General features: G+C 38.8%; 1 protein-coding gene across 1 annotated transcript; it reads left to right on the forward strand.

Annotated features, from left to right (window-relative positions):
• Positions 1-1968: 1968 nt before the first annotated feature.
• Positions 1969-13842, forward strand: LOC110168581 (myosin heavy chain, fast skeletal muscle-like). Its single transcript, XM_055160168.1, has 41 exons — positions 1969-1988; positions 2114-2147; positions 2249-2475; positions 2547-2690; positions 2769-2925; positions 3008-3035; positions 3118-3229; positions 3310-3402; positions 3484-3547; positions 3628-3726; positions 3803-3906; positions 3981-4119; positions 4199-4317; positions 4410-4559; positions 4643-4813; positions 4889-5195; positions 5324-5394; positions 5466-5553; positions 5628-5745; positions 5824-5947; positions 6040-6176; positions 6265-6520; positions 7321-7563; positions 7675-7851; positions 7937-8082; positions 8182-8272; positions 8345-8734; positions 8812-8938; positions 9012-9130; positions 9207-9403; positions 9478-9661; positions 9732-9897; positions 9998-10122; positions 10201-10509; positions 10581-10784; positions 12088-12213; positions 12298-12468; positions 12554-12658; positions 13386-13481; positions 13559-13690; positions 13785-13842. The coding sequence occupies exons 3-41, from the start codon at positions 2272-2274 to the stop codon at positions 13803-13805; spliced, it is 5814 nt and encodes a 1937-aa protein (XP_055016143.1). The 5' UTR covers positions 1969-1988; positions 2114-2147; positions 2249-2271; the 3' UTR covers positions 13806-13842.
• The last annotated feature ends 4272 nt before the right edge of the window (positions 13843-18114 follow it).

The raw sequence follows: 18114 nt of genomic DNA on the forward strand, positions 1-18114 counted from the left end.
ATTATTAGTATTATTTATCTGTGTAACAATGTATTGTTTATATTTTACTACTTCACTCACTTACTTACTTCACTGGTATTTTTGAAAGTGACACTAAAGATTTATGCCAATCAAAGCCTGTATGGCTGGTTTAAGAATACAGCTGTCACTTCCAAGGAGCGCTAAAGACCTTCTTGAGTGTGTATGTAAACAATAAGGAGGTCACTGACATCTTATAAACACCAGAGGGACCCTCAAGTTGTGAAGGCGCCAACAGGCAACAGGGGTTACCAGTCCCTTCTCATCTTCTTTGGTTTCCCGAATTACATCTCATCACTAAAATGACACTATGCAAGACTGAAATCAGATAGACATTATTTTGTTTATCAATGCCCCTTCATATTCTGATAAAACCCATATGCTCTGTAGTTTTGCCAATTACATCTGTTTATTATATTTTTTCCCAAAAGTGTAACCACTCTGCGCTTAACCTTTTGTTTGGATACATTTATTAGGTATTAGTAGAATGTATTTAACAGTCACATTTACTGTCCTGTCCTGTGCCACTTAATCCATTTCACTGTTTATAATAACCTGTTCTGTCAACTCAGCATTCTGTCTGTTAACACAATTTAATTTATTGACCATCATTGTAAAAGCAGTATGTAAAACACTCTCCTTGTTATTCTAACTTAACAGCTCTCCATGTCAAATATTAAATGATATCTGCTACATATTGTTATTTAATGTACCTTGTTTACACTTGTTCATCACAACTGCAACACAGCTACAAGACACCCTAACCCTTCTTTTCTCTAATCACTTCAGAAATCCTCCACATACAACAGTAATTAGATTCACTGGCTCTCTCTCACATACCAGAACACTACACTCTATAATGCCTGCACTGTGCTCATAAATGTCAAATACATTTATGCCTTTCAAATATTTTTGCAATGCATTTCAATACAATTACCCATCATTTCAATTTATTTAATTACTTTCAACACAAAATACACAGGATAGGATATAAATATCCTATCCTGTCTATTTTTGGTCTTTAAAAGCCAAAATATGTTTGGTCTATAAAAGCCAAGACAAGACTTTATTATTTTTTTCTAAACTAAACCTACCTACATTATAAAAGGGTTTCTTGTAAGTTTCCAACTTTTTTTGAACGACCACCATGGAATTCCATGAAAAAATATTAAGCCACCAAACAAAACCCAGTAAATAAATAAATAATGTAAGCACCTACTTAGGTATACTTTCAGTCTTTATTTAAAAGTACAAACCAGAAAACCAGCCCACTGTTCAACAAGTTGTATTAGTAAGGACCTAAGTCCATTGTAATATGATTCCCAAATAGGTCTGGCCTTAATTAACAGAAGCGTTCTATGAATTTGTCAACAATTACAAAAGCAACAGGCTTGGGAATTCAAAAGCTCATGGCTATATTTGCTTTAGGCCCTAATATGCCGATAGTAAAAGGCCAGACATATTAAATATCCCCCTTTATCGCCACTTAATCATACCACAAGAGAATAGTTTCGCAGCATGTTTGGTTTCAACTTTCTTTAGGAGTGAAGGCGTAGTGCCCCATAATGGAGTTTTAAAATAACCACTCTTGGCTATGTGTAAACTTGATCATGACTAATATTTTGTTGCTACAAAGAGATGCTTTTTATCAAAGAAAGCATTTTTAACAAATGAAACATATTTATTATGCGATCCACCTTTAAATACATTAAATGGTGAAGGTAGTAGTTAGCCAGCAGATTGATATTTTGCGGTGTCGTATTTCATCTAATGATTGTTTAATGATAATAGAGGATATCATGACACCAGTTGTGTGGATGAGGCCCACATGCCACCTGACACCGTTTGTCTAAAGGAGTCCGATGCCCTAAACAGGAGGGCTTGTTATGAGTGGTGGGCTGAATCTTTACTATAAAAGAACCCCTGCTATGCTGCCAACAAAGTATTGAACTGACACGCTGCCAACAAAGGTGAGTTTCAAATAGAGATTTTTTTTTTTCTTATTTATTGAAAGTTAATGATAAGACCATTATGTCATTTAACGTAAACATTTGAATTGTTTTAGGAATCTAATTTTCCTATTTTCTTGTTTCAGTTGTGCAGCTACTATTTGGCTTTGCACGGAGTAGGTAATGATTACAGTGCATTAGTTTGAAACTGCTAATTCATTGATAATTAATTTATGTATGTTAAATACTTTTATGCTATATTGTACTACATGCGCTCACAGGATTCCTACACTAAAGGGCCATCATGAGTGGAGACCCAGAAATGGAGTGCTTTGGCCCTGCAGCCATATACCTCCGCAAACCAGAACGAGAGCGGATTGAGGCTCAGAACACCCCATTTGATGCAAAGACAGCTTACTTTGTGACAGAGCCAGCAGAGATGTATCTTAAGGGAAAGCTTATGAAGAGGGAGGGTGGTAAAGCTACTGTTGAAATTCAGGGTGGAAAGGTCAGATGATTTTGAATAATAATGCAATTTAGTCTTAATGCAAATGTAAATTGTATTTGGGTTTTTTGTAGACTCTGACTGTAAAGGAGGATGAAATCTTCCCCATGAACCCTCCAAAGTTCGATAAGATTGAGGACATGGCTATGATGACCCACCTGAGCGAGCCTGCTGTGCTGTATAACCTCAAAGAGCGTTATGCAGCATGGATGATCTACGTGAGTGTGAAGACCTCAGTTCATAAATTGGAAACTTGTGCTTTTCTTATCTCTGTCTTTTGCTGTTGGTCCTGACAGACCTACTCTGGGCTGTTCTGTGTGACTGTGAACCCCTACAAGTGGCTCCCAGTGTATGACGCAGTGGTTGTGGCAGGATACAGGGGCAAGAAGAGAGTAGAGGCTCCACCCCACATCTTCTCTATCTCTGACAATGCCTATCAGTTCATGCTCCAAGGTATTATCTCTAGTGTGAAGACTGTATTTATAGGTTATTTCAACAGCCCCATTGATTAGAAATGCATGTTGATTTCTTACAGACAGGGAAAACCAGTCCATCCTGATTACGTGAGTTTTCATATTTAGTGCTGTGTAAATAATGAGATAAAATTATTACATAATGACAGTAAATGACAATTATTTTCTGTAGCGGAGAATCCGGAGCTGGAAAGACTGTCAATACCAAACGTGTCATCCAGTACTTTGCGACAATTGCAGTGGCTGGAGGAAAGAAGTCAGAGCCGGTTCCAGGCAAGATGCAGGTGTGTAGTCTGAAGTAAATTAGTTCAGTAATTTAATATCAACACAGTTGAAGTGTTTCTAAATGTGACATTATTTGCAGGGGTCGCTGGAGGATCAAATCATTGCAGCAAACCCACTGCTGGAGGCTTATGGTAATGCCAAGACTGTGAGGAATGACAACTCATCTCGTTTTGTAAGGAAGATTTCTACTTTATGCATCATCATACAAAACATATGTTTTCAATTTGTATCAATTTTGTATTTTATGCAATAGGGTAAATTCATCAGAATTCATTTTGGGACAACAGGAAAGTTGGCCTCAGCTGATATTGAAACATGTAAGACTCAGTATTGTACATTTAAGAGTTTTATATCACCCAGTCTGACACATGCTGTCACTCACTGCTGTGTTTCACAGATCTGCTGGAGAAATCTCGAGTGACTTTCCAGTTGTCTGCTGAGAGGAGCTACCACATCTTCTACCAACTGACCACAGGACACAAGCCTGAGCTTCTAGGTATGAAATTGGCACAATAAACCAAATCTGTCATCAATACATCACTTTTTTTATTTTAATTTCAAATTATTTCCAGAGGCTCTTCTGATCACCACCAACCCTTATGACTATCCCATGATCAGTCAGGGAGAAATCACTGTCAAGAGTATCAATGACGTTGAAGAATTCATTGCTACTGATGTGAGAAAATGCACAGAAATGTGTTTATATCCCTACTTGGATGTGAAGCATATTAAGATGTTATTTTTGGGCAGACTGCCATTGATATTCTGGGATTCAATGCTGAAGAAAAAATAGGCATCTACAAACTGACTGGTGCTGTGATGCATCATGGGAACATGAAGTTCAAGCAGAAGCAGCGCGAGGAACAGGCTGAGCCTGATGGCACAGAAGGTAATAATAAGATATGGAACTCAGATGTATTTTTGTTTTGTCTGATTTTTTTGTTGTTGTTTCTTTCACACATAATCAGTGGCTGATAAAATAGCTTACCTTATGGGCCTTAACTCTGCTGACATGCTCAAGGCGTTGTGTTACCCTAGAGTCAAGGTTGGCAATGAAATGGTAGTTAAGGGCCAGACAGTTCCACAGGTAACTTTGCTGTAATATATATATTTTTTTATATTATATAATTTATTATGATAATATTACATATTGAGGGTGAATATTTAACATATTTTTAGGTCAACAATGCTGTGATGGCTCTGTGCAAGTCCGTCTATGAGAAAATGTTCTTATGGATGGTTGTCCGCATCAATGAAATGCTGGATACGAAGCAGCCCAGGAGCTTTTTCATTGGAGTCTTGGATATTGCTGGCTTTGAAATTTTTGATGTAAGCACAGTATTGAGCATGGCTATTACAAAAACAGTGCTGTCAAATTAAGTCAAATCACAATCTTTTTATTTGTTCCAAAGTTCAACAGCTTAGAACAGCTGTGCATCAACTTCACGAATGAAAAACTGCAACAGTTTTTCAACCACCACATGTTTGTCCTGGAGCAAGAGGAGTACAAGAAAGAGGGCATTGAATGGGAGTTCATTGACTTTGGTATGGACTTGGCTGCCTGCATTGAGCTTATTGAGAAGGTATTTCATTAAATAAAATATAATAGATATTATTTGTATACTTCTACATAATTACATTATCACTTTCATTGACAGCCAATGGGCATCTTTTCCATCCTTGAGGAAGAGTGCATGTTCCCAAAGGCATCAGACATTACCTTCAAAAACAAACTGTACGACCAGCATCTTGGTAAAAGTGCCCCTTTCCAAAAACCAAAGCCTGGAAAAGGAAAAGCTGAGGCCCATTTCTCTCTGGTGCACTATGCTGGCACTGTTGACTACAATGTGGCGGGCTGGTTGGATAAGAACAAAGATCCTCTGAATGACTCAGTGGTTCAACTCTATCAGAAGTCCTCAGTCAAACTGTTGGCTCTCCTTTATGCATCTCATGCCTCAGCTGATGGTAATCTTCACTAAGTTTTTTGGATAAAAGTCATCATAATCATATTTTGTTGCATATTGTAACATAATGTGTGTTTATCATGAGGTCTATAAGTTCTCAATTGTACTTGCTCTTCATTATTGTCACAGCTGAGGGAGGTGGGAAAAAAGGTGGCAAGAAAAAAGGTGGTTCTTTTCAGACAGTATCAGCTCTGTTCAGGGTAATTAAAAATGTGTTTCTTATGTAATAGGGTAATATTTAGCCAATAGTAATTATCATGGAATCTTTCAGGAAAATCTGGGGAAGCTGATGACCAACTTAAGAAGCACTCATCCACATTTTGTGCGTTGTTTGATTCCCAATGAGTCAAAGACTCCAGGTAATAATTATTGAGTAAAAGGCCAACGTTGCAATAGTTTTCTTGTATGATAATCACATATATTGTTGTTTTAGGTCTGATGGAGAACTTCCTGGTCATCCACCAGTTGAGGTGTAATGGAGTGTTGGAGGGAATCCGCATCTGTAGAAAGGGCTTCCCCAGCAGAATCCTCTATGGAGACTTCAAGCAGCGGTAATCAACCTTTTTAATAATTTACTGATTTACTGATAAATCAGATGATAATCAGAACTTGTCCATTTTATACTTTAGATACAAAGTATTGAATGCCAGTGTCATCCCAGAAGGACAGTTTATTGACAACAAAAAGGCCTCAGAGAAACTCCTGGGCTCTATTGATGTTGACCATTCTCAGTACAGATTTGGACACACCAAAGTATTGTTTCTTATAACTGTCATATATATATGAGTGTGTGTTTTATTGTTTATATATGGTGTGTGTTTTATTATATTTTCTTCATTCTATAGGTGTTCTTCAAAGCTGGTCTGTTGGGTACACTGGAGGAGATGAGAGATGAGAAGTTGGTTGAGCTGGTTACAATGACTCAGGCTCTGTGCAGAGGTTACGTAATGAGAAAGGAGTTTGTCAAGATGATGCAGAGGAGGTACAGATGTTTTTACATAGTGTGCTATACCTGACAATTAAACAAAGCACTTTAGGTTATCAATACTCAATCTATCCCTTGATTTTAGGGAAGCCATTTACTCCATCCAGTACAACATCCGCTCATTCATGAACGTTAAAACATGGCCATGGATGAAGCTGTATTTCAAGATCAAGCCTCTTCTGAAGAGTGCAGAAACTGAAAAAGAAATGGCTCAAATGAAAGAGGACTTTGAAAAAACTAAAGAGGAGCTTGCAAAAGCTCTGGCCAAGAAGAAAGAGCTGGAAGAGAAAATGGTTACTCTGCTCCAAGAGAAGAATGACTTGGCATTGCAAGTGCAGTCTGTAAGTAAAATTTTAACACTTTTATTCAACTATAATAAAGAATAAAACTTTGCAATGTAGTCTACATTGCTTTGGCACATCACAGAGGAAAAAGTCTGCTTGGCCATGTCTTTTCACTATTCTAATCATTGTAGGATTGACCAATTGATCGATGTACTTCTAAGATATGTTTTTTCATTAACAGTATCATAGCAAATCTAATCTATGATACTGTTTCTGAATACAAAAATAAATAAATATACAAATCCCCTGAATGGTCCTCAGGTCAGTAGGGAATCCCCGTCAACTGTGAGACCTTATCCCAATGAGGTGACTCCCTGAACACATTTAGAATATTGCCATTTGCCAGTTCTATCCAGCCTCTATCAAAAAACAAAAATCAATGGCCTGTAGCATTGGTGTCTGTAGTGATGAAGGCATTTAAGTGCCTGGACCAGTTTCACCACAAGTTCAGCATTCACCCCTAGACTCTTTGTAGGCTCTTTAGACAATGCAGCAAACATGCCTCTCATCCTGTGGCATCTAAACTTCCTGGGACCTACGCCAAGATGCTTTTTGTAGTCTTCAATTCTGCGTTCATCCTCCCTGCTCTGCTCCAGAACAAGATCTCAGCTCTCAGTTATATTGCTATCCATGCCTATTCTATTTTATAATATGATTTCTTGGAATATGTTTGTGGTGCCTAATTAACAAAGGGTATTCCTAGTTTGTTATTTTTATTCAATGACAATGGCAATAAAGGCTTTTGTATTACTACTCTTAGGAATGATCAGTTGTTATTTTATTTGTTGATCTTTCAGGAAGGTGAAAACCTTTCAGATGCAGAGGAAAGATGTGAGCAGTTGATCAAAGCTAAAATCCAGCTTGAGGCCAAAGTCAAAGAGACGGCTGAGAGACTGGAGGATGAGGAGGAAATCAACGCTGAGCTAACAGCAAAAAAGAGGAAGCTGGAGGACGAGTGCTCTGAGTTGAAAAAAGACATTGATGACTTGGAGCTCACGTTGGCTAAAGTGGAAAAGGAGAAACATGCTACAGAGAACAAGGTAACAAGTTATAACAAAAATGCAACCAGCAACCATCTGTGTGTGTCAAACATTGCAATACTTGGGTATTTGTGTGTGCATATTGTGTGTTACACTGTCATTGATGTTTAGGTAAAAAACCTCACAGAGGAGATGACTTCCCTTGATGAAGCCATTGTCAAGCTGACCAAGGAGAAGAAGGCCCTCCAAGAGGCCCATCAGCAGACCCTTGATGACCTTCAGGCAGAGGAAGACAAAGTCAATTCTCTGACTAAGGCAAAAGCAAAGTTAGAGCAGCAAGTTGATGATGTAAGTAATTAAAATAGACAAATTTATTTTCATAAAATTAATAGTACAGTCCACAGTTCCTCTCAATTTATTTTTCTTGAGATAGCTTGAAGGTTCTCTGGAGCAAGAAAAGAAGCTCCGCATGGATCTTGAAAGAAGCAAGAGAAAACTTGAAGGAGATCTCAAACTGGCCCATGAAACTATTATGGATCTTGAGAATGACAAGCAACAGTCTGAGGAGAAAATTAAGAAGTAAGATTTCACAAATATATCAACTTAATTAAGTATTAAAATTAAGTGTTATCATAGTTGGATGCAAGTAATTCTGAGATGTTAAACATCGATTTCAAGGAGGGACTTTGAGATGAGCCAGCTTCTGAGTAAAATTGAAGATGAACAAGCAATTGGAGTCCAGCTTCAAAAGAAAATCAAAGAACTACAGGTGAGTGTCCTATGAAAGTGAGACCATCCCACATATTTCATAAGTTATGCTGGGATGTTTGTGTCCCATCAGGCTCGTATTGAGGAGCTGGAGGAGGAAATCGAGGCTGAGCGTGCGGCTCGGGCCAAAGTTGAGAAACAACGCTCAGACCTCTCCAGGGAACTGGAGGAGATCAGTGAGAAACTGGAGGAAGCTGGTGGAGCAACTGCAGTTCAAATTGAGATGAACAAGAAACGTGAAGCTGAGTTTCAAAAGTTGAGGAGAGATCTGGAAGAGTCCACTTTGCAGCATGAGGCCACTGCTGCTGCACTGCGCAAAAAGCAGGCTGATAGTGTGGCCGAACTGGGAGAGCAGATCGACAACCTCCAGAGGGTCAAGCAGAAACTGGAGAAGGAGAAGAGTGAATATAAGATGGAGATTGATGACCTCACTAGCAACATGGAGGCCCTTGCCAAATCTAAAGTAAATTTGATTGGAAAGATATGAAAAGGTTTAGTGGGCAAGTGTAGCTTTGTATCATACCCAAACTTTATTTCTAGGGAAATTTGGAGAAAATGTGCCGTTCTCTTGAAGATCAGCTTAGTGAAATCAAGTCTAAGAATGAGGAGCATGTTCGTCAGTTAAATGAAATGAATGTTCAAAGAGCGAGATTGATAACAGAAAATGGTATGTGTGACTAAATAGTTACATCTAACATGTAAAATGAACTGTTTTTCTTATGAGTTATCATGTTCATCAGGTGAGATTGGTCGTCATCTGGAAGAAAAGGAGTCCCTTGTTTCCCAGCTTACAAGAGGCAAACAGGCTTACATCCACCAAACTGAGGAGCTAAAAAGACACCTTGAAGAGGAAGTTAAAGTAGGACAGAATACATACAGCATACATTAAGTTTATATCACGTATTTGAAAACCCATGATTTGTGTTTTTATTTAGGCTAAAAATGCCCTGGCTCATGGCCTCCAATCAGCCCGTCATGACTGTGACCTGCTCAGAGAGCAGTATGAGGAGGAGCAGGAGGCCAAAGCTGAGCTGCAGCGTGCATTGTCCAAGGCTAACAGTGAGGTGGCTCAGTGGAGAACCAAATATGAGACTGATGCCATTCAGCGCACTGAGGAGCTGGAGGAGGCCAAGTGAGTTAATGAGGTTTTTCAGCCACTAGAATTGAATCTTCTTCATCTAAATGTTTACATTCACTTCTTTAAAGGAAAAAGCTGGCCCAACGTCTCCAAGATGCAGAAGAATCAATTGAGGCTGTGAATGCAAAATGTGCTTCTCTGGAAAAGACCAAACAGAGGCTTCAGGGTGAAGTGGAGGACTTGATGATTGATGTGGAAAGAGCTAATGCTCTCGCTGCTAACCTCGACAAAAAGCAAAGAAACTTTGACAAGGTTGAGTTTCTATTGATGTATTGACCTGGGCACTTTTAAATGTCTCACACAGATTTGTGAATGTGTTTAGGTTCTCGCTGAGTGGAAACAAAAGTATGAAGAGAGCCAGGCTGAACTGGAGGGAGCTCAGAAAGAAGCTCGTGCTTTAAACACAGAAATGTTCAAAATGAAAAACTCCTATGAGGAGGCTCTGGACCATTTGGAGACACTGAAGAGAGAGAACAAAAACCTGCAACGTAAGGCTATCACCATGCTGAAGCCGTTACAATTAGAATTTACAATTACAATTGAAATGCAAACTCAATGGAATATTATTTGCATGTATCTTATTTTTAGAGGAAATAACTGATTTGACTGAACACCTTGGCGAATCAGGAAAAACAATACATGAACTAGAAAAGTGTAAGAAGTCAGCAGAGAGTGAAAAAGCAGAAATCCAAACTGCCTTGGAGGAAGCAGAGGTAATTAATAAGTACATCAAATAGAGATGATCTGATATGGTAGGGTCTGTTCAATCTATGTTACATTTAACTTGGTAGGCCACTTTGGAGCATGAGGAGTCCAAGATCCTCCGTGTCCAGCTTGAATTGACTCAGGTCAAGGGTGAGATCGACAGGAAACTGGCAGAGAAGGATGAAGAGATTGAGCAGATCAAGAGAAACAGCCAGAGAGTCATTGAGACCATGCAGAGCACTTTGGACGCTGAGATCAGGAGCAGAAATGATGCCTTGAGAATCAAGAAGAAGATGGAGGGAGACCTCAATGAAATGGAGATTCAGCTGAGCCATGCCACTCGCCAGGCTGCTGAAGCCCAGAAACAACTGAGGAATGTGCAGGGCCAGCTCAAGGTGCTTGTGCTAGATCTGTTCAAATGAATAGAGTCATACTGGACTATATACACTTACTATGTCTTTCACAGGATGCACAACTGCACCTTGATGAGGCTCTCAGGGGTCAAGATGAAATGAGGGAGCAAGTGGCCATGGTGGAGCGCAGAAACAACCTGATGTTGGCAGAGATTGAGGAACTGAGAGCCGCTCTAGAGCAGACTGAGAGAAGCCGCAAAGTAGCTGAACAAGAACTGGTGGACGCCAGTGAGCGTGTGGGGCTTCTCCATTCTCAGGTAAAACAGCAGTATATATGCTGTTAATTGATTAATATAAGAATAATAGATATACCTATTTTAATCCATAAAATTATTTAACATCTTGTAATACAGGGGTTTTCAAATTGGGTGAATGTGAACCTCCCCTTAGAGTCCTCGCTCCTGCTCGCAAAGACTTGTAATTTTCATTCCCGCTCCCTCCCGCACATGCAATATTTTGTCCCGCTCCCGCCCGCAAATCCCGCAAGATGGGGACTTCACTTTCTTAAGCTCTATCAAACACGGAGACGCAGAAAGGAATTGTCTAAAATGTGCACAAGATTAGACCAGATCTTAGACCAAATTTAGGCTGCATTAAAATGTTTTTATTAATGATAGGCAATGATAGGCATATATTAATCATTTGTATATTTTACTTTACACCCATATTTAGTTTGCGGGACTGCAGATTATCATCCCACCCGCTCGCTACCGCATTGTACAGTCAAGCTCCCACCCGCGCCCGCTATGAACTTTAAAAATTTGTCCCGTGCCGCACTGTTTTGTCTCGGGACTGGCGGGAGGCCTACGGGAGAGCAGTGCTCTATGCCGAGACAGTGGAGCAGAGTGTCTTCAAAACACAATCTGGCGATGCCTGTGCTTAGTTGTGTGAGGCGCGAAACTCTGCGCTGGTCCTTTTCACCTGCAGTCGCCTGACAGTCTATAGCCCCATTTCAATTCTGGTTTAGACCTCCTGGTTCAGTCCTGGGATCAGTCCTGGTTTAGTCTGCCTGTGTCGCGCCCCCCAGCCTCACCTATTGAAAACTGCTGTTGTAATATATAAAGCAATGTAAAGTTTTTATTGGAAGATTATGACCATAAGATATTTTTATTCAGGTAACCAAAATATTGCTGCATAAAGGAGAGGATGCCCTTGTGGTGATACTTTACAGCCAATATGATCAAAATTCTCTGGTGTACTGTTAAACAAGTTCCCCTAGCATCGTAGTCACAAGCTAGTTAGCATTAGCAAACAGTTTTCAGTTAGTCACTCCCACCTTTTTCATTTAACATCAAGCACCCGAACAGGACCATAAACGCTTGTGATCACAGGCTTCCCAAAATGTGATGTTTTAATCCATTTTGTATTTGTTCTGTGCTAAATGTTAATGCTAATGCTAATGTGTGTATGTAATGTGGCCTTCCACTAAATTAAGTGTGAATGTGATATTGTGATGATGTTTTATAATGGTCAATATATCATTGATAATATGGATCAATATGTGTGTTGATGTATTGTTAAACCTCCATAGTACATGATATTATTTCTGTCTACCTTCAGAATACCAACCTTATCAACATAAAAAGGAAGCTTGATGCTGATCTTACCCAAATCCAAGGAGAAGTGGAAGATGCTATCCAGGAGGCAAGAAATGCTGAAGAAAAGGCCAAAAAGGCAATCACTGATGTACGTTTGTTGTATTTTATAGACTTTATTTTGAGGTTATTTTATTTTCTGACACAAAGTATTATTTTATGTTCTATTTAACAGGCTGCCATGATGGCAGAGGAGTTGAAGAAGGAGCAGGACACCAGTGCTCATCTGGAGAGGATGAAGAAGAACCTAGAGGTGACTGTGAAAGACCTGCAGCACCGTCTGGATGAGGCTGAGAACCTGGCCATGAAGGGTGGCAAGAAGCAGCTTCAGAAACTGGAGGCTAGGGTAAAGCTGAAGCATTAACAAACATGTATTTCAGAGATATATTTTATTTGATATATTTGTATATAAGTGAATACTTATTAATTAGGTACGGGAGTTGGAATCTGAGGTTGATGCTGAACAAAAACAAAGTGCTGAGGCTGTTAAAGGTGTTCGCAAATATGAACGTAGAGTGAAGGAACTCTCTTACCAGGTATATGCTACATTGCCTGAGCTGAAATAACTATACATTTCTCTTTTAAAACTAACATTGGTAAAGTGGTTGTGTAGTGTGCTTGAAACCTCTAGAGGGCATGATTCACCATCTTAAGATTTGCTTGACCTACTGAAACACATCTTGAAGAAGGTGGTTATAAATAGACATCAGCCCATGGTCATTATTAGCATGCTGTAACGGGTTATTTATGTTGAAGTTTAGCAGATTTTCACTTGCAAAGATAAAATGCAGAAAGAATTTTTCTATATAGACCTCACTTGTGCGTTTTATTTAAAGGTGCATAATGTAAATGGTCGAGGGTCTGTCACCTGGTTGTTTCTATGGATATGTCACTGATCTGGCTTTGCCTGGAATGTTCAACAGTATGACATTAAACAGCTCTAGCTCAATTACAGGTGGTCTTATAGTTCAGAAATACAGAGAAAACCAGCCATTCTGGCAGAGAGCTGGGTTGCCTTTCTACAGATCTGACCTGCAATTTGGTCTGGTTTAGTCTCAATGAAGATAGAAAAGTCACCAGACTATGAAAGATTCCAGATGAAGCAACAACATCTCCATGGAGAAAAGCATGTGATGGACCCTCCACCAGAAATGTTTCACAAGGCACCTTTAAACTTTGCATGTTTTTATTCGGATTAACAATTTCAAATGGAAAAGGTTAGGATCAATTTTAGTCTCATATAGCCCATACGATCGCCTTTAGACTGAAGAGGACAAGAAGAACATTGCTCGTCTTCAGGATCTGGTGGACAAACTGCAGCTCAAAGTGAAATCATACAAGCGGCAGTCGGAAGAGGCTGTGAGTGCAAAGATATGTGATACATTCAGATGCTGAGTGTGTGAGTAATAACACTTGTTTTCCTGTCCTGTCTGAAGGAGGAGCAGGCTAACACCCACCTGTCCAGATACAGAAAGGTCCAACATGAGCTGGAGGAGGCTCAGGAACGTGCTGATATTGCGGAGTCCCAGGTCAACAAGCTCAGAGCCAAGAGCCGCGACATTGTCAGGGTAATGAAGTGCAGTATATTATTGTACACTGTGCTACTATTGATGCAGTCTGAAGCAATGGCATATTCCAATTATATTGTATTTTATTTTAAAGGGAAAAGATGCTGAAGAGTGAGTTGAAAACACACAAGACACAAGAAGGAAAAAGTCATAAAATATGTGCTTTTGACATTGTGTGTAATAAACAATACATTTTTGCGTTTACATTACCAAACTTGTCTTTTTGTTTGATTGTTTTAGGGGTGTTAAACGTTAAGTAACTGTGAAAATTGAACTAGGCAACTTACTGTTCACAGTTGCTGGAAAGTCCTTAAGGTTACCATAACTGCAAATCTTAAGCTTGTGGCGATAATGTTACTGACAGTCTGGTACCCTTACAGCTTTTTATGTGTCTCCTAAGCATGTGCTGCCTTATGTCAACATGTAGTTATGATGAAAGTGGTGACATTGTTGCAACCAGCTACTGCTTCACTTATAATAGCTGAGTATGAGGTTGGGCTACATTTTCTTTCTTTATATAAAAAATAAGAACATCTAGGATTTATATATTAATTACCAAATTAATAATATAAATATCAAAATCTGACTTTCTTACACTGGTGTCTAGTGTCAGTATCTGTCCATCCCTAACTTGACCACATCATATTGAGTAAATATAAGTGACCTTTTAGTAGTCCAAGGCCACCAAGGAATAGTGTGTTTTATATCAAAGGGTGTTCCACAATAAGACTTGGAGGCAGCTGATGTCTGAGAGCATTGTGGAGGAGACTGCTATATTTGTATTTCTTCCTAATAAGCAGACCCAGGAGCACAAAGTATCAAGTGTCACATTTTTATTGAACATATAGACTTATGTGGCCGGGTGTGAAGTCCTCAGTATTCCACAGCTAATGCCCACTGTTCATCTTTGGCAGTTTGCTATCATCTTTCAACAAGGAAACTATGCAAACTACTAGACATCATATAACCCGATCCCTTTCTTACTGAGCAGAGGGAGCAAACAGTCAACTTGGGGAAGGTCAAGCCGCAAGTCAGGCCTTGTCTTCAGTTCATCTGTCAGGACACGCTTCATAACAAGGCCATTTAAAGAAAGGGTTTAAAAATATCAGCTGTGCCCTCGAGACAACGCAAATCTGGAGACACAAACTTAATCACCTGTTCACTGCAGAGTCCCTGTCAGACAGTGTGGCTGTGAGGGACAGTCCTGCAGTTTACAGTCTAAGTAACAAACTGTTTATGAAGCTCGATGTATATAAGGATTGCTAGGCTGAAGGCAAAAACATTCAGAACATTCCTGGCAGTTTGCTTGTCGACACAAAAGCAGCTGGCCTCCATATAAAACTGTCTGTACCTCCAAAACCTTTGACTTTCAGAGGCCAAAGGTGAAATGGATCTGTCTGAACCCAATTATTCTACAGTCTGGACTTTATTATTGTTCATTATTTCTATAAGAAGATAATTTGTTATGCCTGAGATAGACAGTGTTGAGAAGCAACTGAATACATGAATACTAATTTTGAGTAACTGTATTCCAGTATTGTTACTTTTTCATTTGGTAGTATTCAGGATACAGTTATTTTTTTCTTTTTTTTTTATCGAAGGAATACATTGCAGTATGGATCACACAATTTAGGCTTCAAACTGCATATAATTATTGAGAAAATAAAAAATACAGCTCTTTTGGTGAGTGCATGTCTGATTTGTCCTTCTCCAATTACCGACAGGAAATCTTTAACAAACGGCAAAACAATCATTAAGATGTTTTTAATCCTATGTGGCGTGTTTACAACTCTGCAGTATACATTACTTTAATTGGACCATGTATCAGAATATGGTACAAAATACATTTTAAGGCAGGTATTCGGTATTTTGTTGCTAAATACATTTCCAAAGTATTCTTTCCTTCACTGGAGATAGAGCATGTGCCATAGACTTTTAACTACTGTAAGACCAGTATAATAGGTAAAGGAATATCACTACAAAATAAAAGTACATATTTTAGTTCCAGTTTATTTTATACTGGTACAACTATTATTGTAATCCATAGTTTATAACATTCCTACTTTACTTTAACATCTAGATACATCAGTGCTTTGGGAAAAGATCTAACACTGTATTGAACAAAAGCAATATGAACAAAAAAACAATACAGTACAACAATACTCCATCTCCTCATTAATAAATAATTTGCATATTTAATACTGGAACCAATTTCTTTACAAATACACAAGGATGGATATGAATAGAAAATTTATTCAGTGCAGGTGACAATGTCCTCTCAATGAGCCCTTGGATTTTCACTTCCTCATGGCACACCAGAAAAATTTTTGCATTCTTATATTCTCAGAGGCAGAGCGAGTCCCTCAGATTAAGACCACTGTCACTCACACGAAACTTGACACGGACACGCTCCAGACATTTCCTGGTCCACTGACACAAGGGTCAGACATGGCAGCTACCATAGGCTTTTTCTTTCCTTAGTTATAGCCTGGGCACGCAAAATGTAAGACTTCAACTTTAACAGATTTGTCCATATTACTAATAAAAATATTATCACAGTTGGAACATGAAGCAGAGGCAAATTTGTCTACAGTCCTCTGTTTTAATGCAAAATCAAAACAGATTACAAAAATAGCATACTGTTTAAGGAACTGTGTGTCATATTTAGATTTTAAGTTCCTGCATTTAATCATTAATCAGTGTCTCTGCTGCTGCAATATATGCTGATCATGTACTGTGAATGAGAGAAAAAAAAACTTGTTTCCAAGTTGAATGCAGATTTAGGCACTGACAACCCAGACTGTGATTGAAACCTGTTCCCCCTACCCCTCCCCTTGCCTTTGTTCAGCCTCACCTGTGTACTCTGAATTTTTTCATTTCATGCCAAAGCTGTTACACCATCATGTAGTAACGTAGATAGCATCTAGTGGTGTTATGTGAGAATATAATAGGGACAGGTTGGCCAGTCTAATTACAAATTAATGTGTCTATGTAATTTCCTCAAGAACGAGTAATACCAACACATACATGCTGAGCATATACTTGTGAGGAAGCAAAAGGCATGTCCCTTTGAGGTAAATAATTCAATTTTAGATTTATGTCTTGGCTTGAAGTTAAGATATGGGTTACTTTAGGTTAAGGTCAGGGGTTGAACTGAGGTTAAGATCAGTCTAAGTGCAAAATGTAATGTATGTCATGTATGTCATGTTGGAAACCCAACATGTGTGAATGTGACTAGTGAGTAGAGTTTTGGGCACCTGGCAAGCATACTAAATAATAACATTTTTAAAAATCTGCTAATGTCAAGCATGATGACATTTAATTGAATCCTTAGTATACTTTTGTCTCTGAACCTCTCTACACCAATGTATATTAGTGAAATTGTTCTCATTGCTGTTATCCTGTCTCACTTTGGAACAAGACTAATTAAGTTTGTGATTTTACAAAATACAGACTTCCACAAATGTCTCTGCTATCATAAGGTATCATCTTTTTCACAGGGTCTTAGATTAGCAACAGTTCAGTCCAATTCTACTGCTTCGTAAAAGGAAAGACTTGCGAGCCTTCTGCAATAGAATACCAGTGACATACGAGAGCTTCTCCACGGCTGAGGCCAGAGTTGTGCAGTGCCAAGGTGCATTAAGGAGATTAGAGTAAAGGCTGAAACGATGCCTGTACACATATAACCAACATGTAACAATATTTAGTCAGGAAAACAATAGACTACAATTGGTTGCATCTGTCTATTTATGTTCTGTTCAAAGTTGTGCCTTAACCTCAAGGTTATACTGTTGCTTGGTACCAGATGTCCCTTTTAAAAACATTTGCCACTTTTAATGGTTCTTGGCTGGTGGGAGAAAATAACATTAGAAACATTCCTTACACATATTAGCACACAGTATATCATATATTATCAGCCTTAATAATATCTGCCATTTAAAAAAAATATGTGAATTTGTCAAGAATGAATACAGCAGCATTGTCTTTGCAATCAGCCTTTATTATCAATCTTTTATTATCAGAGCTGCTATGGTAAGAGTCTTAGAGGAGCAATAAGATGAAGGAGGAGGACAGATGAGGGATGAAGAAAAAAACAAGATGGACAAAGTATGTAAAACGACATGCCCAAATTGAGAGCAACATGTGCTGACTGTGCTCTGATCTCTCTATATAAGAATGAGGCGCAGACTCCAAGGACTGACAGGCCTGGACTCAAGGTGAGTGAGTTAGAGTCTTTTATTAGCTGAAGGAAAGCCAGCAGCTTATGGAACAATACAGGGCATGACCACTCAGTGCCAGGCAGACACCACAGCCTCAAAGCTGAGGCTTCTATGTTAATGCTGGGACTTTTGACTGTTTCAACTATTTTTATTTTTACTCTTTGATTTCACTTATTAATGCAAGGAATTTGTCTGATATCTTTC

The sequence above is a fragment of the Boleophthalmus pectinirostris genome, unplaced genomic scaffold (genome assembly GCF_026225935.1).
Source record: "Boleophthalmus pectinirostris isolate CB_2022bp ecotype Guang Dong unplaced genomic scaffold, ASM2622593v1 HiC_scaffold_3, whole genome shotgun sequence".
NCBI lineage: Eukaryota > Metazoa > Chordata > Actinopteri > Gobiiformes > Gobiidae > Boleophthalmus > Boleophthalmus pectinirostris.